Genomic DNA, 20,497 nt, shown 5'->3' on the forward strand with positions numbered 1-20,497 from the left:
AAAATACGAGAGATAGTGATCGGAAGATATGCCAGTCAGCCGACGCGGATGACTAGTGTCAGTGACCAAGCATCTGCTGCATCGCATTGAGGCGGTAACTCTCGCTCTTCTCCATGAGCTCCTCATGCCGGCCCTTGGCGGCGATGCCGCCCGCCTCGACAACGAAGATGACGTCTGCCTTGCGCACCGTGTGCAGCCTGTGAGCGATGGCGATGACAGTGATGCCACGTGCCGCGCGCTCCAGCCCGTCCTGCAGCGCCCTCTCGCTCTCGGCGTCGAGCGCGCTCGTGCTCTCGTCCAGCAGCAGCAGCCGTGGCTTCCTGACAAGAGCCCTTGCGATTGCGATGCGCTGGCGCTGGCCTCCGGAGAGCTGCGACCCGTTGGGTCCGCATTCTGTGTCGTACCCCTGCGGGAGGGCGGCGACGACGTCGTGGATGTTGGCGAGGCGGCATGCCTCTTCGATCTCGGCGTCCGTGGCGTCCTGTCCTGTGCGCGCGCCGAGGCCGACGTTGAAGCGCACGCTGCCGTCGAAGAGGGCGCTGTCCTGCGGGACGACGGCGATGTCGTCGCGGAAGTCGGTGGTGGAGAACTTGGAGATGTCGGCGCCGTCAATCTCGATCGTGCCGGCGCTGGGGGTGTACATGCGCTGGACGATGGCCATGACGGTGGACTTACCGGCGCCTGAGGGCCCGACGAGGCCGCAGAACTGGCCCGGCTGGATGGTGAAGGACATGTTGTCGAGGATCTGGACCTCCGGGCGGGCGGGGTAGGAGAAGGACACGTCCTTGAAGGTGACGGACACGCCGCCTCGGCCCGGGGAGGGGCCGGGTTTGGATTTGGCGAGGGCCTCGACGTCCTTTTCCTTGCCCTTGAAAGAAGATCCGTCCTCTTTGGTGTTCTCGGACTTATCGAGGTCGAGCAGACTAAAGATACGGGAGGCCGCCATCCTGGCGCGCGTCACTTCGGGCGCGAGACTGAACATCTGGCCCCAGAGCTGGGCGCCGACGAGCATGGCGACAAGAATGATCAAGAACTCGGTTTGCGTTGCGTTGCCCTGGATGATCTGCTTCGAGCCCCACCAGTACGCGAAGGCGTAGATGATGTTACCCGTGCTGTTTGCGATAGCAAGCCAGATATTGGCGATGGCGCTGGCGGAGATGATCTCCTTCTTAGGTCCTTTGAGGGCGCGCTTGTACTGTCCAAGGACCTCGTGTTCCAGAGAAAGGGTGGCGACGGTCTTGATGGAGTTGACGGATTCAACGGTGATACCGACGGCTTGGGCGTACGCTCCGGCATGCTTTTCCTCAAATCTGGAAAGGACTCGGATCTGCATGATGCCCGAACCCAGCAGGATGGGAATGATGACGAGACACACGATGGCGATTCTCCAAGCCAGGATGTGGGAGTAGATGATGGCGACGATGAGGTTGACGACAACAGCGAAAATGGTACCCATGATGGAGCCACTGAAACCACCAATGGCCGCGGCATCGTTGGTGATAACGGACAGGAGCGTCGTGGGGTTGCGGTTCTCGGACTGGTGCCACTCGAGCTCCTGGCAGAAGAGGGAGCGGAACGAGCCCACGCGGATCGCGTAGAGGAGCTTCTCGGCGATGTAGCCAAAGGCGGACCAGCTGGCCAGGTTCGCGACGAGCTCGACGCAGGCAACCATGAAGAACAGGCCGGCGAAGAAGGCACCCCTACTGGAGATGTAGCTAGGCTCGTTGCAAGGGCTAGCGACGCCGATGGCGTGGCCGAAAACCGTGCCGGACGCGCTGTAGGTGCAGCCGACGATGAAGGCGGCGACGACAGCCAAAAGGAGCCAGAGGATATGGGGACGGACCATGACGCTGATTCGCTTTGTGATCCACCAGGTCGACTTGTCGGTGTCGAGGCCACCATTCTGCAGCTCTTCTGCAGCGGTTTTCTTCTTGTTCTTTTTGGCCTTCTTGGGTTCCTCGGACTCTTTCTCTCCTGCTCCTGTCTCGATGGCCTTGACGAGATCCGCTGGGTCAACGCCACGTTTTTCGATGTCGACCGAGGCGGCTGAGGATTCGACGTCGACGCTGGTGCGGGAGGGTGCCTCGTCATCTTCGACGGTGTGGATGTTCTGTAAGTTAACCAGGTTGGCGTAAGCCCCGTTGCGAGCGACCAGGTCGGCATGAGTTCCTTGTTCGACGATGTCGCCGGCGTTCATGACAATGATGTTGTCTGCGTTCTTGATCGTGGAGAGTCGATGGGCAATGGAAATCAAGGTCCTGCCCTTGGAAACTTTCTCGACAGCCTTCTGGATCCGGTGTTCGCTGGCAGAGTCCAACGCCGCAGTGGCCTCGTCAAGAAGGAGAATCTTTGGGTCGCGGATGAGAGCCCGCGCGAGAGCCACACGCTGTCTCTGACCACCACTGACGAGCTTGCCACCGTTGCCGACGGCCGTTCCAAACCCATGTTTGAGACGGGCGATGAAGGTGGTTGCATCGGCCAACTCGGTCGCATCCTGCACGAGCCTGACAATCTCGACGACTTCGGGTCCGTATGCCTGGGCTGCGGTGTTGAGGTCCGCACCCTTCATGAGGTCCTCGGCAAGCTTCCCAAGCTTGGGCCCGTAGAGCGCTTCCTTGAGCCTCTGGTGTTCCTCCTTTGGCGAGTTCACGAGGCCGAGCGCAATGTTCTCAAGCACAGAACGGTCCAGAAGGGATGGTTCCTGCTGGACAAGACTGATATAACTGCGCACGTTTCTCACGTTCAGAGTACGGATATCGTGGCCGTCGATGAGAACTGTGCCTTCTTTGGGATCATAGATTCTCGTGGCCAGACCGGCGATCGTCGATTTGCCACTTCCCGAGAGGCCAACAATAGCAGTGTACTTCCCACCGGGGCACGTGAGAGAGACGTTCTTGAGCACGTCCGTGTCGGGGCGCGATGGGTAGGCGAAGGTAACACCGCGCAGCTCGACCGTGCCAGTGATACTCGAGGGTAGCTTTTCACCCTCTTCGGTAACGGAGTCGATGTTGGATTGCAAATCGATATCTGCTCGGAGCTTGAGGAATGCAGCGGATGCCGAGCCGAAAAGGGGTAGTAGGGGTGCAATGGTGCCGAGCATGATGCAAGCTAGGAATGGTCAGCACAAGTATACACCTTCTACAGGAGTAAGACACATACCGTCCACGATGAGGAATACAACCGTGTAAATGTCACCCACAGAGGTGCCATCGCCCGTTCCGGCTACAGACGCTGCGATGGCTTTGCTACCTTGCCAATACGCGAGTGCGTTCGCAGAGTAGGCGATGAAGTACAACAGTCCGGCCTGGGAAGCAGCAGCGACAGCCTTCTTGATGCCCTCTTTCTGGGCTACCATGACATGCGACGAGAATTTGGCTTCCAGGCGAGGCCCTGCACCAAAGGCCTGAACCACTGCGACATGGGACAGAGCCTCGGATGCGATCGATGAAGCTTTCGCCATGCCGTCAGACATGGTCCCCGTCCATTTCTGAACATATCCGCCACAAACAATAGACGAGATCAAGTACGCGGGGATAAGGGATACCAACATGCCCGCCAACGGGGCATACTTGATAAAGCCAATGACGTAGGCCGTGACGAAGAACGAAATAGTCGCGATGAACATGCCGACTTTCTCGGATGTTCCAGTCTGGATGGTTTGGATATCAGAGTTCAGGCGCGAGGACACCTCGCCCGCCTGCCTGCTCTCAAAGAAGCCAACATCCTGTCTAAGCAGGCTCTGGAAGTATTTCTCCCGGAAGCGCTGCGCGAGCCTCTGACTCAGCACGCTCCAGGAGGTGGTGTAGCAGTAGATCAGGGCAAAGCTGCCAATGCTGATGTATACGAGCTTGAGCACCTTGTCGTCTACAGCGGCTTGGTACGCGTCCGCGTCGCCAACGCCCTCGGCGCACGTTGCGCCATTCATGTCGTCAATGAGCTGGCCAAATAGAATTCCCATGATGGGGAAGGGCACGCCGGCCGCCACGGCGGTGATGCTGCCCACAACGAAGAGTGTGACGTCAATCCATGTTGGTCCGGCGTAGAACAGCAGCTGGAAAAAGCTGAAGAAGGCCTGGAAGCGCTGGAGGGACAGCAAGTAAGCTTCACGTAGGGTGAAAACAGGTGTGAACAGCCGAGGGTGAAACTGACCTTGGGCTTCGCGATCTCTGGCGTCTGTTGCTGCTGTGGCTCTGGTGATGCCGAAACATCAACAGCAACCTGTTCGGCCGAAGCCACTCTGGGGTCTTGGTCGGGCATAGTGAAGCGACCTGACACCCAGATCAGAAAGAGATGTCGTGTCTCGTTTGAGGTCAGTTGATGAAGAGAAGAAATGCATGAGACTTGGCGTGCAGCTGTGGCAAGGACGAGCTCAGCGAACGAAGCTTGGGGCTCTGCTGGAGAAGACTGGACGGTTCTGTCACCGGCATCCGTAAACGTAAGCGGGTAGCTGGGAGGTGCTGAACGACGGGCCTGACCCCCGCTGGAAAGGTGCCTTCGGGGCCCGTGAAAAAGCTAGAAACCATCATTAACACTTGTCGATGGTACATGCCCGTGGCATCCCGGTATGCTGGCATTGCTAGTGGGTAACGCTATGGAGCTCGTACGATAGCATCGATAGCTACATAGTACATGGTACAATGGAGAAGGTCCGGAGGGGTGAAGTGAAAACGAGGAAGAGGTTCGTGTGGGGCCGATGCCGGGTCAGTGGGTTCGGATCAGATAATTTGTCTTGGCGGATCCCTGGGTTTATCCCTTCCGTTTTCGGTAAGGCTGCTTTTGTCAACCCGAGCGGGTACGAAAGCCACGGAATCCTTGCACTTTTTTTTTTGGCGGATCTGCACGAACTTATTCACACCTCGTCAATTTCCCCCTCTCTTTGTACGTACACGCAGATCAAAAATTTCAAACGAATGGCGCGGCGGTAGCTGCTGGAGAAAATGGCGCATGTCTGGACGCTGCCCCCCTACGCCCACACGATGTCGCGTCCACTCACACACCCACTCCACGTCAAATTTGTCAGAGGAAATCGGCCGGCCTTGGGTATACGACCTGTCGCAATGAGAGGCCCCAGGTACTTATGGCGGCATTAGCTTCATGGGATGATCCATTACACTGTCCAGCTCAGAGACGGGACGCAAAGGTACCCCGAGATGGATAAGATCGAATCCTTGAGACCCGACCATCGCTGCCCACTGAAAACGAGGCGCAGACAAACGCGTACTGTGGTACCTTTTCGTACTTGTCCTCGTTAGGTAACGGCTTGATCCCAGCAAGACAGTACCTGAAGCCCCCGAGCTAGGAGTGGCTTGCATGTCTCTGGACGGATCTGATAACTTTAAGTCCTCCACCATCTGATAATTCTCACCAGGACAGCCCCTTCCGAATTGCTCCTTCAAACCACCCCTCCTCGACTGGTAACAACCAGTAATTTGAACCCGACCTCTTGGCGGCTCCCACCCATTTTATTCGCACACGCTTCCACGAGAAGTCACATTGCATACGTAGCAGCACTAGATACATACCATCATGACCTCCTTCTACTATGTACAAACACATCCAAAGTGTCCGGCGTGCCCAAACCCACCCAATCATGCCGTCATCTCCGCTGTCGCTTGCCTCCTCTGACACGAGCCCGCCAGTCCTTGCCATCTCCCTTCTCTTAGAGCCCCATGGTCAAGCGGATCCCAGTTGCCCTTGGTCGTGCCGTCTCGGCTGCAGTGCGTCTCATTCTCCGAGCCAGCCTTCGGCTCAACCTGCCCCTGTCGTGGCGGTTGTCGCCTTCCTACACTATTCACCTGCTGCCCAGACCTTGGGGGATGAGTCTGGATCCCTGCTGTTGGGAGGATTCGGTTGGATTCATCGAACAAACGTAGCCGGTCTCTCCGTCGCTCGTGCGAAGCAATTCCGATCCGATGCAGGGCCTCCGCTCGGCTTCCGGCGGGCTCTGTCTTTATGTCTGCTGGTGACTACGCAAATGTTCCCGTCCACATCTGCATCTTCACACGCTTCGTCCGCCTCTACTTGCCTTCCACTTTCCAACCGGTCGCTACCAGAGTCCAATAGCTTCAACCGGTGTTTCTCATTCTTCTCCCCTTCCTTCGGCGCAAACTCCTCCTGTTCCTAGAGCTTAGCAAAGGTAGACAAGATGGGCTCTCTTCCTGGTGCTATCCCGCCCTTCAGGGTCTTCATCGTTGGAACATCATACGGCGGCGTCTCTGCGGCGTTGAACCTGCTCGACTTGAGCAGCGGCAAGCCCCCTCGTCTCGCTCACACCCCCTACCAGCACCACCCGGACTTCAAGAAAATCCCCCTTGACATCACCATCGCTGACGAGCGCGATGGATACTGTAAGTCGACACGCACAGCTTTCCTCCAATCAGAACAAGCCCGCTGACCAAACGTCTCTAAAGTCCACATAATCGGCACGCCGCTCGCCTTCGCCGACTCCAAATACGCAGCAAAGTCTTGGGTCAAGTTCGATGACATCCCCTCGCTGCAGCGGCCCAACGTCCGCTTCGTCCAAGGCTCCGTCTCCAAGGTCGACATGGCCACCAAGACGGCCACCGTCCTCGACCACGCGACCAAGCAGCCCCGGGACTTCTCTTACGACTTCCTCATTGCCGCCTCGGGCCTGCGCCGCGTCTTCCCCGTCGTGCCCAAGTCCCTGACGCGGAAGCAGTTCCTCCTCGAAGCCGAGGAGCAGATTCGCTCCGTCCAGGACGCCCCCGACGGCGTCGTCGTCGTCGGCGGCGGTGCCGTCGGCATTGAGATGGCCGCCGAGCTCAAGCTGTCCGAGCCCGCGACAAAGGTCACCCTCGTCCACTCCCGCGACAAGCTCCTCTCCTCGGAGGGCCTGCCGGACGAGTGCAAGGACAAGGCGCTCGAGCTCACGCGCGAGGCTGGTGTCGAGGTCCTCATGAGCCACCGCGTCAAGGAGACGCGCAAGCTCGACACCCCCGCCGACAACGGCCGCGCGCGCTACGAGATCGAGTTCACAAACGGCACCAAGCTCCTCGCGTCCCGCGTCATCATGGCCATCTCGCGCAGCGTCCCCTCGACGGACTACCTCCCCGCGGCGGCCAAGGACGAGCAAGGCTACGTCAAGGTGCACGCGAACCTGGTGCTGTCGGGCGACGTGCCCAACGCGCGGGATCACATCGCCGTCGGCGACATCGCGCTCTGGTCGGGCATCAAGCGCTGCGGCTCGGCGATGCACATGGGCCACTACGCCGCCATCAACGCGCACCAGCTCATGCTGGCCAAGTTGACGGGCCAGACCCACAAGCCCACGTTCTCGGAGCTTGGCCACGTCGAACCCATGATCGGGTTGGCCGTTGGCAAGAAGGCCGTCGCCAGCGGGCCCCTGGTGGGCACTACGTGGGGTGAGGATGTCATGCAAACCTACTTCGGGAACGACCTCGGCTTTGACAGTGAGTTACCTTTTTTCCTTTCACCGCCCCTTGTCGTCGTCCCGGATTGATTGCTAATCGTTGTGCCGCGCAGACTGCTGGAACCACCTGAGGCTGGGACAGGCTCCCGACTCTTGATTCAGTCATGATGGGAACCGGGGGTTTCTTTCACGATTTACTTATTTCCTCTTCTTGCATATATGGGTTTTGGGTAACATGGTGTTGGGAGTAATGACGACGACGACGACGACGACGCAAAGAGCTCGTCCGGCAGTTTAGATTGAATTGGCTAGACTTGAACACGATGATGTTTATGAAGAATACACATACAAATCAATGCGTGCTGCTAATGCATGCTGCTATCATTCGTAGTCGGAATCATCACCGTAACGATTGAAAAGGTGTTCAAGAAAAAAAGTTGGACATAAAATTTACACCAAAATGACACCTTCCTAAATCCGGCCGTCCTTTTCGCGTCTATGTACACACACGCCCACATTCCGACTATCCACTTACACCCCCCACCACCACCACCACCACCACCATCTCGGCGCCGCTCCACCGTACTCACAACTTGGGCACCAGCTGGATGCGCATGCCGCCGACGACCTTTTCGTTGTCGCCCAGCGGGCACAGCTGGAAGAAGCGCTCGCGCGAGCACCGCACAAAGGCGCTGCGCTTGTGCGGCAGGTCGACAAACTTGTCGAGGCCGAAGCCGTGCATGAAGTCGTACATGAGGACCGTGTCGTTGGTCTTCTTGGGCTCGCCGACGACCCAGCTCGTGCGCGGGTCGTCGAGGAAGAGGAAGTGCATCAACGAGGACCACCAGGCCGTCACGCGGTGGGGGCCGCGGAAGCGCACGTCGCCGACCAGCGAGTGGCGCCCGCGGTCCCAGTCCTGCGCGTCGTAGTAGCCGCCCAGCTTGTCCTCCTGTGATCCCGAGCGTTAGTGGCTGGTCCTGCAATTGCTGTTAGGGGTGAGGAAGAGGGAGTGAAACGCACCTTGGCCCAGTAGACCTCAAAGTAGGCAAAGAAGGTGTCCTCCCACGCGGCGAGGATGGCGAACTGGTGTGGGTCCTCGTCAATCTTGCGCAGGTACTCGCGGTGCTGGTCGAGCGTGCCCGTCTCGTTCCAGCCCTGCGACACGCGCGGGTCGTTCTGCCACTCGTGGAAGAGGCGCAGGTGCTCTGGGTTCTTGTAGTCGAGCGCGACCATGGAGAAGGTCTCGCGCAGGTGCGGGATCCAGCGGCTGTAGACGGTGGCGCCGGGCGCGGGCTTGGCCGGCCGGATCGGGTGCCAGGCCTGCTGGTAGAGGTTGGGGTTTGCCGGGTCCGAGGCCGAGACGGCCGTCATGGTGTGCTGCAGCGGCGTGAGGGGGTATGAGGACAGCGGGCGCTCAAGGCTGGCGGGGGACTCGGAGGGAAGCCAGACGGGACGGGGGCCGAAGGGGGAGCCGGCGCCCTGCCAGAAGGCGGAGCGGAGGAGGACGACGGTGGACAGCTCGGCCGTGGAGGCGGGCTTCTGCGACTCGTTCTGTGTGGGGTGCTCAATGGCGAGCAGGACATCGCGAAGCTGCTGGCCGAGGGTTTTGGCGCCGGTGCCCCGGAGCTCGAGGCGGATGAGCTCTTCCGCGGGACGCAGGACGAAGAGGACGTAGACGAGAAGCCATGCCTGGGCGAGCGTAGGCGTCGTCTTGCCGTCCCAGGAGATGACGGTGCTTGGGGAGCGGCGGGAACGGGCCCACGCGCTGTTGTTGGAGTCGGCGGGGAGCTCGCTGGACTTGAGGTCCGCGGGCTCTGTGAAGTAGAGGTTCTCGCTGTGAAGACGTTCGGGGAGGGCGGTCTGCTTGGTGTCCTTGGACGGGGCAAGGGGGACGAGGCGGTAGAAGTGAAGGCCGCCCTCGGAGGTCTTGCCGGCAAAGGTGTCGTGGTTGAATGCGCGTTGAACCGCGTACTCGGCGTGGTACGGGTGAGGGAGCTTGATGATGCTCTCACTAGAGGAGACGGAGGAGAGGGAGATTGGTGCCGACATGGCTGCGGTTTCGTCGTCTACTGACTGACTTTTTGCAGGATTAAAGGTGCAATTGGTAAGGAAACAAGCTTCGAGGAGGGTATCAAGAGGTGTAACGAGGTTCCTCTAAGCTTGTACGAGTCTGATGCGATGGTATTCACAGCTTCCAGATCCAAAGTACGATAGACAACAAAAGTTCTAGGAAGAAAGTGAGCTTCGGCCTCGGAGCTTCACGGGGATCTGTCACCACCGCCTACTTTTTTGGACAGACACGCCGAATCCACGCCATTGACTCCTCCGTCCACGTTGCAACCATCCTGGTCCCTCGGCGCGGAGACCCGCTGCCTACTCGTTCTGCCATGCCACGGTTCAAAAAAAATTCTCGTCCATGGGCTGCAGGATGCAACAGCTTGAGGAAGAAACCGAAGCGTCTGCAGCTACAGGACCGGCCCATGACATCGTTTCCATCTCACCGTCAGTAACAAGTCCTGGGGGGTGGTCAGAGGAAGTCGATGGCGGGGAACGCTTGTACCTTGGCCCCGCGACAGCTTTAGGGGGGACGTGTAGATAGAAAACGAGAGGTACGCGCATGTACAAAAGAACCAGATCGAGCGATGATTGACATGGATGTGGTAGGGGTCTCCCACCCCTCGGTCACTGGCCCACGCCGGGCATTCACAGAAAAGCCAAGGCCCGAGGTCTTGGAGGGATGGAAGGGCGAAGAAATGCTCCGAGCAACTTGACTTTCCCAGCATGTCCCAGTCTTTGTACGGATCTGATAACGGAGAGTTCATCAGGAGTGAGGCAAAACAGGGCTCGTCGATGTTTGTCCCTCGTGGTTATTTCCATGAAGTCAGTTACGTGCATGACGCTTGGCTTCGTTTTTCTCCAGGGGAGGTGGCTGCACTAACTAGTACTTGGCGGATCTGATAACTTTATTAGAACCCAGTCCGGCCATAACTCCGGCGTCGGACCGGCGTCGATCCACTTGGTGCAGCCACCAACGGATCTGATAAGATCAAAAGCAAATTTTTCTCACGGGCGGGGCCAAGGGAGTGGGCATTACGCGGAGTTTGTACCAGTACATTGAGCAGCCTGCCACAACATCCCGAACCCACCCGTGCGTGTCGAGGGGGTGTTCTTAGCAACAGCTTGTGTGGAGTCAGATTCGGGCGAAGGAGCCTGTTTTGGCAGATCCATGGGAAAACGACGCATCTCTTGCGATCAGGGGACCTGACTCTCTTCTTCTCCACTGCCTGGGACCTTAGGCGGGCGGGCCCTTCTCTTCGGCTCAGCAGTCGGCCGTTTGTGGCCTGGAGGCCAAGCCTTCAGTATTCGTCTGTCAGCTGTCGAGTCTCGAGGCTTCTTTCCTCGGTCCTTGACTGTGCCGTGATCGGGATTGCCCGTCTGCCAAGTCTCATCTGCCGTCCGCCAACCGTCAACTGCGCCGCCTCGGGCTGGTTCTGAACGCGCTGGCATTTCGATCCACAGCCTGAAGCCCATCTCACGAGGCCCCCTTAAGTGCGACGCCCTCTGGAAACCTCGTAGAACATGAAAAGGATCGTCCGATGGACACTTCGCCCTAGTCGTCTCCGTTGCCCACGCCAGGCCCACGCTCACCACCCACCTTCCAACGACGCAACTCCACTGCGATTGATAACTTGGAAATCACGACTCATAGCGTCCCATTGCTTTCGCCCCAGTCAAGGCGGTGCCGTGATGGGGCTCAAGCCAGCTTTAGTGCTGTTGATCTGGTGTCGGTCGGCATTATCGGTATGTAACGAGTTGTTCAGTAGCGTATGACCGGCAAAGGTGGCTGCAGCTCGCTGCTGCCCCATCGTGCTAGACATACACGGCATCGTCAGTCGGTCGCCGAAGGTAGTGCAAGCCGTTGTGCGCCGTCCACATCATTGCAAACTCCGGGCAATCCTCTACACGTTTACAACCCGGACAATGACCGTCAGCGTGGCTGTGGCCCTATTCCACTGTTTTTGACTGGCACCTTTGAAAGGTTGCAGTTGTCCTCACAAGCTGGATCTGTTACGGGAGTGTTCGCTGCGCCTTGCCTTGTTCATCGTCAGTATTACACCGAGCTAGGGATGAACAACCCCTTCTCTTCGTCTGATGCCCTAGTCGGCTACCGATTGCTTAGGTGAACATCATTATTGGGCATTCCCGAGCTGCTGGAAACGTGACACTGTGCCATACGCAACGAACAGCAGCCGTCCTGCAAGCTACAAGGTCCGAAAATCTGCTGCATCCGATGAGCTGGTCAAGCCCCTGAGGTTGTTTTTGGCGTTGTCGCCTGCTGTGCCAAGTGGCTTGTGGTGCAGTCCTTAGTATGTCTGTGATGTCTGAACAGAAAGCTCTGTCTGCAAGACGGCACGAAGTTAGAGACGTTGTTTGACAGAGAAGTATGAGGAAGCAGATGCCGAGACAAGCCCTGATACGAACATAAACGGCAAGAACAGCGCCTTGAAGTTAATCACACTCTGGTTGATGCTTCTTGCCTTGTCTGAGGGTGTTCGTGACTGCAAACCACGCATCCCATCAGACTGAAGGAGCATCTCGTATGTAATCTTGCTTGATAGTCCATCTCAACGTCTTTCTCTTGCCTGTCCACTACAATGTCGTCGCTGCCGCATCATGGTCAGACTTGGCTGGTGATGGTGCGGCTTTTGACCACTCACATCCACCTTGTTAGATCTGAATTCCACTGCTTTATGTACAGCTTCTGGACTCCATTAAAACCAGCCCCTAGCAACATCATCCAACATGGCCCGCTCGAGGGCGACGGATGTTTCGGTTTCCAACAGAAGTTACCACGACGACGATACCATCTCCCAGAACGCCCCGGCCGGTGTTCAGAAAATAGAGGCCACAACGAAAGCCTGGTCCCGGAAAACGCTCATCATTGCCTACGCCCTGATGTGGCTTACTTACTTCGTCAACAACACGCAGCAGGGTATGGCGTTTGCGTTGACTCCCTACGTTACGGGCCGGTTCCAAAGACATTCCTCTACAGCGACCATTCACGTCATGGCTAGTCTGATTGGTGGTCTGATAAAATTGCCGCTCGCTAAGGTTCTCGATGTCTGGGGTCGTCCTCATGGTTACGCATTCTGTGTGAGCCTCTTGTCAGCTGGCCTAGTCATGATGGCGGTTTGCGAGAACCTCGCAACGTACACTGCTGCGCAAGTCTTCTACTCTGTTGGGTAAGCCTTTCCACTCTCCAAACCCTGGTTCGCTGTGAGCCTTGCTTGGCCACGGGTTCTGTAGTAGGTCCCAGTCAGTGGATATGCGGGGAGGAGCTTACATGGCATTCGTAGGAATTGACGGGAAGCCGTGGCGCAACTTGAAGTGCACTGCTGATGATCTGACAGATACAGTGGCCTCGCATATACCCTGAGTATATTTATTGCCGACACTTCGGCACTCAAGAATCGAGGACTCATGCTTGCCTTTGCACTTTCACCCAATATCATCACGGCATGGCTCGGCGGTCCAATTGGTAAAAGTATTCTCGCCGGCCCCGGGTTAGCCTGGGGGTTCGGCATATTTGCCATCGTTATCCCGGTCATCACCATGCCACTCTTCGGCATCTTCATGTACAACTATTATCGAGCTAAGAAGCAAGATCTCGTCGTAGTAGAGAAGAGACGTCAGGCCACTTAGGAGATCGTTTGGCACAACTTCATTCAGTTCGATGTCATCGGACTCTTACTCGTCATTGCTGGCTTCGCCCTCTTCTTGTTGCCATTCAACCTCTACCAGAGACAACCCGAAGCATGGAGATCACCTAAAATCATTGCCATGTTCGTTTTGGGAAGCGCTCTACTCATCACCTTTGTTCTGTGGGAGAGGTTCTATGCGCCTGTCAAGTACCTCCCATGGGAGCTCTTGACAAACCGCACAATACTTGGCGCTTGCACCCTTGCCACAGTCATATTCATCAGCCACAACCTCCGGGACTCCTACTACATATCTTTTCTGCAGGTCGTCGATGACCTCGACCTCACGACAGCAACTTACATCACCAATATCTACAGCGTAGGGTCTTGCATCTGGTGCATCCCTGTTGGTGTTGCGATCCGCCTGTCTGGTCGCTTCAGGTGGCTCGCCTGGTACTTTGGTGTACCGCTGACCATCCTCGGCGTTGGTCTCATGATTCACTTCGAACAGCCTGGCATAAGTATTGGGTACATTGTTATGTGCCAACTCATGATTGCGTTTGCAGGCGGGACGCTCGTAATATGCGAGGAGATGGCTGTCATGGCTGTTGTAGAACACCAGTACCTTACGGTGATTTTGGCCATTGGGAGCATGTTCGCCAGCGTTGGCAGTGCCATTGGCGCGACTGCTGCTGCAGCCATCTGGCAGAGTGTCTTCTCCGAGAGACTCTTGGAGTATCTCCCGGCTGATGCCAAGAGGAACTTCGCCGCGATCTACGGGGCCTTGGAGGTGCAAAGATCTTACCCAGTTGGATCAGAAACTCGGAACGCCATCATTCGTGCATACGGCGATACGCAGAGGATCATGCTCATAGCCTCGACGGCTGTCTTGGTTCTCACCATTGCCTGTGTGGGCGCCTGGAAGGACATTCGTGTGAAGGATTTCAAGCAGACTAAAGGCACTTTAGTCTGAGGGGTTGCTGAATGAGTGCATTGAAACACCGGCTACAAAGTATTTTTGTACTGAATATTGTTAATGAGAACTTGTACTTGAAGCGCCACGCACTCCGTATAACATTGAAGACTGGACAAATTTGCGTTTGTGACCGACGCCTCAGCGCTCCATAACCACCCACACAGCATCCATCGTCGCGACCTTCTCCCCGCTCTCCTTCAACTTGTCAACAGCGGCTTTGACCTCAGCAACGTATCCGAGCAGCTCCTCCTCGGCCTTCTTCCCCAACCCCTCCTCGGCCACCTCCTCCGCCCAACTCGGATCCACCACGGCGCCAACCTCCCACCGCCCATCCAACAGCCCCGGCGTGTCGACCACCCCTCTCTCCACCAATTTCCACCCGGCCTCCTGCGCCAAGGCCACCATCTCCTCCGGGTCCAGCGCGCCGCGGACGTTTGCCTGGTGCAGCGTGAGCCCCCTGTCCTCGCGGAGCGCATGGAACCGCTTCTGCGCCGCGACGGCCATCTCGTGCGGCTTCTGGGAAGGGGTCCTGGCCGTCAGAGCGTACTCGGCGAAGCAGAGCCTCTTGACCTGCCCCGACGAGTAGAGCGCCTCAAAGAGGGCGACGACGGCAGCGCGGGACGGGAAGTACCACAGCGAGTGGCACAGGGCCGCGGTGTCGAAGGACGCCGAGGGGTTGGAGGCGAGGTAGGCCGGCGCGTCGGCCTGGTGGAAGGTGATGTGCGCGCCGTGGGGGAGGCGAGGATGTAGGACTGGGCCTCGGCGAGGGTGTACGGGGAGCCGTAGCCTCCGGGGGCGGGGTCCAGGGCCGTTACGTGGCCGGGGCCGGGCGGGGCACCGGATGCCGCCCCGGCGCCGGTGGTGTTGTCACCATCAGGGGTCGGTGGGCCCACGACGTGGGAGAGGGCGAGGGACGAGTCCCCCTGGCCGCAGCCGATGTCGAGGACTTTTGTTGATGGTGCGATGGACCAGAGGGCTGCGAGGCGGAGGCGGTGGGCTAGTTGCGGGAGGAGGACGGTGTGGAGGTGCGCTGGGTTGTGGGGGTAGGAATTTGCGAGGGAGAGGAGGGTTGGGGAGGGGGGTGACGGTGGTTGGGACATTGTTGCAGCTTTGGTGGTGGAAGAAAGGCGTGCTGGGGAATGATGGACTGGTAGCGGTTCTCGAGTGACGCTGGCAGGAGGGCTTGTTGAGGGTGTGAAAGTGTCTGTAAGTCGCAGGTGCTGATGATGATTCGCAACTATGGTGAGTGGAAACCCGTGAACTATATGGTATCGTTTCTTCTATAGTATCTAATGTCCAGATATCGACGCTATCGCTTGTAACCCGCACGAATTTTCCGACGACCCTGAGACCGATGCGGGGGGGTTCGCGCCCGTTGGATTGAATTAGGGTGACTCACCCAGGCACTTTTGAAGATGCTGCCGAATCTCTCCTAGCAATTGACATTGGAAAAACTAAACTCGAGTCCATAAAGTAGGGAACAAGTCTCAATGACTGCATACTGTAAGCTTATGGGGCAAACCTAACCCAGTGACATTGGCCAATGAACGTTGTCTATTCTTTTCGACGTATCCCATATTTCCGAATTGGTGTGGTGTGGCGCAATTCGACCTTCCCTAAAGGGATGAAAAAAAGAGTCACGTATGACTGTGGATAAATTTGGCCTCAGTGTTAATCTCAGCGATGTCTACATCAGTCATTACACAATTAAGCAGCGCCAGCTGTTAGCTGTTAACAGGCATAAACGCCGTCCCGGCCTAAGCCACGGGATTAAAAACTGGTAGGATGCAGATGTAGCGGCAATAGAGATTCAAAGAAAGGAGGGGAGAAAAAGTATCTTTGCGGTCCATGGGCGGTCAAAACTCTATTCAACGACATCTCGAATTTCAACCAGTCCAACCCAGAAAACATCGCCCATCAAGAAACAAGAAAACAAGACTTTTGTATGGTATCGCTCTCAAAACTTCATGCAAACCTCATATCAAACCGGCTGTAGAATTACAACTTGGCGGAGACGGTCCTGCTCTTCTTGAGGAGCTCGTCGCCTACCTTGGCCATCTCGAACTTGCGCACCTTGCCGCTGCCCGTCAGGGGTACACTGGCGGGGACACCATCCTCGCCGAGCCAGAAGATGTGCGCGGGGCTCTTGTGCCCACCGAGGCGCTCTCGCACCCAGTCCTTGAGCTCCTGGAACGTCGGCTTCTCCGAGTTCTCGGCGCGCTGCACGAAGGCGCCGACCACTTCGCCGTAATGCTCGTCCTTGAGACCGACGACGATGGCCTGCGAGATGGACGGGTGGGCCATGAGGCGCTCCTCGATCTCCAAAGGATAGATGTTCTCACCGCCTGAAAAGGAGGTGTTAGCGGGTGAAATAAGATGGTGAGTGGTGTTATGGCTTACCTCGGATGATAATATCCTTGAAACGTCCCGTGATCGAGCAGTATCCGTCGTTGTCAAAGACGGCCTCATCACCAGTGTGAAGCCACAAGACACCGGAGGCATCGCGGACCATGACCTCGTTGGTCTTCTCCGAGTTATTCCAGTAGCCGGCCTGCAATTGGTAACCGGCCATGCACAGCTCACCGCGCTGACCCATAGGCACAATGTTGCCGTCTCTGTCGACAATCTTGGCCGAGGCGTGAGGCATGAGCGTACCGACAGTTGTCAGTCTCTTACCCAGGGCGTCATCGGTGAAGGCGTTGAAGCATGTGGGAGAAGCCTCGGTAAGACCGTAACTGCTGGTAAACTCCCTCATGCCAAGACGGTTGACCATCAACTCCATCAAGTACCGGGGCACGGGGGCACCGGCAACGATGCCGGTGCGGATCTTTGAAGACTTGAAGTCATCGGGCGCCGCTTGGAACAGAGAGTCGAACATGGCAGGCACGCCGTGAAGTGCTGTGCAGTCCTCCTCGAGGATGGCCTTCAGCGTCGCCTTTGTGTCAAAAACTTCTGCAGGGTAGACAATCTTGGCACCGTGTGTGATGACAGACAGGAGACCGAGGACGAGGCCGAAGCAGTGGAAAAGGGGAGGGGGGCAGCAGAGAACATCCTCGGGACAAAGGCGCATGCGGTCACCAATAAAACGTGCGTTGTTGACGACGTTGCTGGACTCGAGGTTAGCGACATCGACCTCACAAACGATTAGAACGAGCTTACTGGTGAGTGAGCATGGCAGCCTTGGGACGACCAGTAGTGCCGCTGGTGAACTGAAGGTTGCATACTTGGTGCGGAACAACCTTGCTCATAGCAAGGTGAAGTTCCCTCGGGCTCTGCCTTGAGCTTGACTTGATGAGTTCATCATATGTCTGGTACCCGCTCGTGTCGCCCCGAATCATGACGACCTTAGGTCCGTTGACCTCATTCGCCAATTGAGTCAAGAACCTCGTGTTGTCGAGCCGACCAATCTGTTTGGTGGTAAACAGGATCTTGCATTCTACCGACAGTATTAGTCCGGGCCCCGTTCACAACCACAACAAAAACCTACCTGAGAAATGGACAGCATACATGGCCTCGCTAGGCGTGTATGTGTTGTTCAGAATGACTAGGATGGCGCCTATTCTCGACACGGCAAAGAAGATTGCTGCGTACTGCTCGCAGTTGCCCGCCATGACGCCCACTCTGTCGCCAGCCTTGATGCCCATCTTGAGCAGTGCCTGCGCGAGCAGCAGGCTCTGCTGGTTGAGCTCATTGTACGTCCATCGTGCACCGGTCCAGGGAATTACCAAACATTCCTTGGTGCCGTGCTGGTAGGTCTGCAGCTCCAGGAGCTCTCCCAGGCTAAGGTCGACCAGAGGGGGGTCGCGGGGGCCGTGGAGGATGGATAGCCTTTGCGTCGGAGCGAAGGGCACGGAGGCCGGGACTGATGATGGTTCTACGGCCATTGTGTCGACAGATGGCGATTGACAACTGGCAGTTGCTTGAGTATGATGCTAAAACAGAAGCTGTCGTCGCCGTCGTTGACGTGGTTGTCTATGGCAAGTGGAAGAGTTTCTCCGCGATCTTCGTACAATGTTGCCATCCTCTCGGGTCGCATGGGAGAAATAACTGGCCTGGTTCTATACGGTAGGACCCCCATGTCCAGGGCCCTGCATCTGCGTCACCGAGGGACGGCTTTCGGCGATCGTCTGGATCCAGCGAGAAGCAAGCGAGGTTGCCTCACCCCCGCTGGGCTGGACTAGCTAAGCATGCAAGCCTGGTATAATCCGTCTTTGGTGCCCTTGAAGCCAGGTGCCACACCACGGGACGTTGCGAACTCGCGCGCATGTACGGCGTAGAATCTTAGCAGGGTTTCTTTGGAGTTGAGTCAACGCATACAGTCAGCGGCGGGCTAGACCAAACCGACGGTTGCTTCCACCAAGCCGACTACCCTCATGGCCCATGTCGAGGGAGGGGCTTTTGCGGGCAGTTACAGAGCCACTCGCGTCATGACAGGGTGACGGGACCGGCACTTTGCACACACCTTGGCTACGTACTAGGCAGTGTCGAGTAGATGGGCCGTGACACTTGATGGACATTGTGTCAGGGACCAATGCTTCGTGCACTGCTGGCAGCGAACTAGAATGTGGGAAGTGGGATGGCGATGGCGACGGCGACGGCGACGGATCGAAGGTGTGGGTGCGTCAAAGGGAGGTCACTCTCTTGACATGTTTGATTGCAGTGGATGTGGATGAAGTTCCAACTTGGTCAATGGCGTTTGCAGTTCCTTCTCCCGCCCCTGTCGCTGCTTCCTCATTGTACCGGAAGGTAGCCACTCAGAAAGTAGTATAGTCCCACACCACACCCCTGCCAAAAGGAAAACCCGCTTCATCCCTGTCGCTAGGATTGTCGGATAGGTTCGGGACTTTGATCTTATCAATCAAATCTGGGATCAGATAAGATTACGGGAAGAACATTTCACCTCTTCAGCTTGCAAAAAATTTTCTCAGCTGGGCCCCTCAACCTCCTCGTTCCGCCCTCCTTCCACATTGTCTCCAGCGCCGTCGCCTTGTTCCTCCGACAATCCATCACTTGCATGACCCATGGCCTTGCTTCACACCCTCCGAAATCGGTTCTTTCCGCCGACCTTCCCTAACCTCGTCGCTAATCCACGGATCGGCGCCAACTCGCCTCTTCCAAAGACGTCAGGTTGCATTGCGTACCTTCGCCCACCTTGTGAGAGAACCTCTCACTCGTACCGGTACCTCGGTTCTGTTCTCGCTCAAGTCATGATGCCATCTCCGTAGTAATTCTGCACCCCTCCCCCACCCCCATCCCTTCCCTTCCCCACGAGTCTCCTCTTTCCCTTTGGCGCACCTCGCGGCACTTTCTCACACTCCCTCGCGTCCCTCGACCAGGACACCTTGATCTTCATGCAAGCAAGGGAAGGGCTGCGAAGCTGTCAAACATGTACAAAGAAAGCCAAGAAGAGCCATGCAGGTGTGCAGAAGAATTCAGGCACAGGCGACTTTGCTCTCTTCAGACTGACCGGCAGGTTCGCCACGTCTTGGCCTTTCCAGAATACCAACGTCTAAGTCTTTGGATGGAACTCGTTACATTGCTAATGAGGTAATGCGCTGCTGATATCGCTGCCAATCCAGCCGCGCGCTCACTTGAAAGGCGGGTATCCTTGAGCACGCCATTCCTCAAAACTCAATCCCTTGGCAGCGGATGGCATTTTCACCATCAAAGGCACTTCGACATCCTTTTCGGCGCCAACTAGCCCTGCACGGTGAACAATCTTCTCCTTGAGCACCTCAAAGCCCAACTGCTTGTACAGGCCGAAACCCTCCTCAGACGACTCCAAGTAGACGGGAAGCCCCGCCAGCTCGGCCATGTCAAGACCCCATTTTGTCAAAAGAGCGCCGGCACCTCGTCTTTGGTGTTCCGGCTTCACTGCAACAACATGACAGTCTGTTCCGGGGAGACGAAAAACATGTGTCATCAGCAACTAGGGCATACAAGATCCCTCGAGGCGCGAACCGGGGTCGGGAGAACGAGGACTGTGCTGTTCACGGGATCCACTCACAAACATATTTCCGGCCGCCCCAAATTTTCTCTTTGGCTTCGTTGAGCGGGCTGATCAACTCGTCGGCCCTGGCCCTCTCTTCGCCCTGAAGCCAGACGGCGCCCGGACTCCGGTATTCTTCCGGAGTGCGCTCCTGGAGGAAGACATCCCACAAGGCCATGCCCACGATCTCACCCGTCTTGGCATCGACGCATTTGGCAGTGTATTGCGTGTTGGTCTTGTGCCAGTAGTCGAAGGTATGCTTCGTGTGGCCCTCACGGAAGGCCTCGTCAATGCCAGTCGGGAACAGGATGTCGAGAATCACTGACCCCTTGAAAGCTCCAAAGTAGGCATCGTATACTTTGGGGATGTCGGGGATTAAAGCGGGTAGAACGGTGAGGCCCATGGCGTCCGGTGGGAGCCGAGAAGGGAAAAGGAAAGAATTA

General features: G+C 57.0%; 7 protein-coding genes across 7 annotated transcripts; 2 read left to right on the top strand and 5 right to left on the bottom strand.

Moving 5' to 3' along the window:
- Window positions 1-58: 58 nt before the first annotated feature.
- Window positions 59-4,257, bottom strand: ColSpa_12053 (ABC transporter 1; the record flags this gene model as incomplete). Its single annotated transcript, XM_049278265.1, has 4 exons — window positions 59-2,110; window positions 2,408-3,108; window positions 3,160-4,081; window positions 4,150-4,257. 4 exons carry the CDS (start codon window positions 4,255-4,257, stop codon window positions 59-61), a joined length of 3,783 nt encoding a protein of 1,260 aa, XP_049134222.1.
- A 1,888-nt stretch (window positions 4,258-6,145) lies between these two features.
- Window positions 6,146-7,547, top strand: ColSpa_12054 (oxidoreductase OXR1; the record flags this gene model as incomplete). The annotated part of the gene is made up of 3 exons (XM_049278266.1): window positions 6,146-6,347; window positions 6,411-7,430; window positions 7,504-7,547. 3 exons carry the CDS (start codon window positions 6,146-6,148, stop codon window positions 7,545-7,547), a joined length of 1,266 nt encoding a protein of 421 aa, XP_049134223.1.
- A 429-nt stretch (window positions 7,548-7,976) lies between these two features.
- On the bottom strand, window positions 7,977-9,439 carry ColSpa_12055 (putative oligopeptide transporter YGL114W; the record flags this gene model as incomplete). The annotated part of the gene is made up of 2 exons (XM_049278267.1): window positions 7,977-8,339; window positions 8,411-9,439. 2 exons carry the CDS (start codon window positions 9,437-9,439, stop codon window positions 7,977-7,979), a joined length of 1,392 nt encoding a protein of 463 aa, XP_049134224.1.
- A 2,754-nt stretch (window positions 9,440-12,193) lies between these two features.
- On the top strand, window positions 12,194-13,093 carry ColSpa_12056 (MFS siderochrome iron transporter 1; the record flags this gene model as incomplete). The annotated part of the gene is made up of 2 exons (XM_049278268.1): window positions 12,194-12,633; window positions 12,802-13,093. The coding sequence occupies 2 exons, from the start codon at window positions 12,194-12,196 to the stop codon at window positions 13,091-13,093; spliced, it is 732 nt and encodes a 243-aa protein (XP_049134225.1).
- A 1,110-nt stretch (window positions 13,094-14,203) lies between these two features.
- ColSpa_12057 (methyltransferase ustM) lies at window positions 14,204-15,165 on the bottom strand (the record flags this gene model as incomplete). Its single annotated transcript, XM_049278269.1, has 2 exons — window positions 14,204-14,770; window positions 14,881-15,165. 2 exons carry the CDS (start codon window positions 15,163-15,165, stop codon window positions 14,204-14,206), a joined length of 852 nt encoding a protein of 283 aa, XP_049134226.1.
- An 898-nt stretch (window positions 15,166-16,063) lies between these two features.
- ColSpa_12058 (acyl-CoA ligase sidI) lies at window positions 16,064-17,949 on the bottom strand (the record flags this gene model as incomplete). The annotated part of the gene is made up of 4 exons (XM_049278270.1): window positions 16,064-16,410; window positions 16,466-17,172; window positions 17,225-17,501; window positions 17,553-17,949. 4 exons carry the CDS (start codon window positions 17,947-17,949, stop codon window positions 16,064-16,066), a joined length of 1,728 nt encoding a protein of 575 aa, XP_049134227.1.
- Window positions 17,950-19,652: 1,703 nt separating this feature from the next.
- ColSpa_12059 (putative acyltransferase SID5) lies at window positions 19,653-20,457 on the bottom strand (the record flags this gene model as incomplete). The annotated part of the gene is made up of 2 exons (XM_049278271.1): window positions 19,653-19,939; window positions 20,073-20,457. The coding sequence occupies 2 exons, from the start codon at window positions 20,455-20,457 to the stop codon at window positions 19,653-19,655; spliced, it is 672 nt and encodes a 223-aa protein (XP_049134228.1).
- Window positions 20,458-20,497: the final 40 nt, after the last annotated feature.

The sequence above is a fragment of the Colletotrichum spaethianum genome, assembly GCF_022836535.1.
Source record: "Colletotrichum spaethianum MAFF 239500 DNA, contig56, whole genome shotgun sequence".
NCBI lineage: Eukaryota > Fungi > Ascomycota > Sordariomycetes > Glomerellales > Glomerellaceae > Colletotrichum > Colletotrichum spaethianum.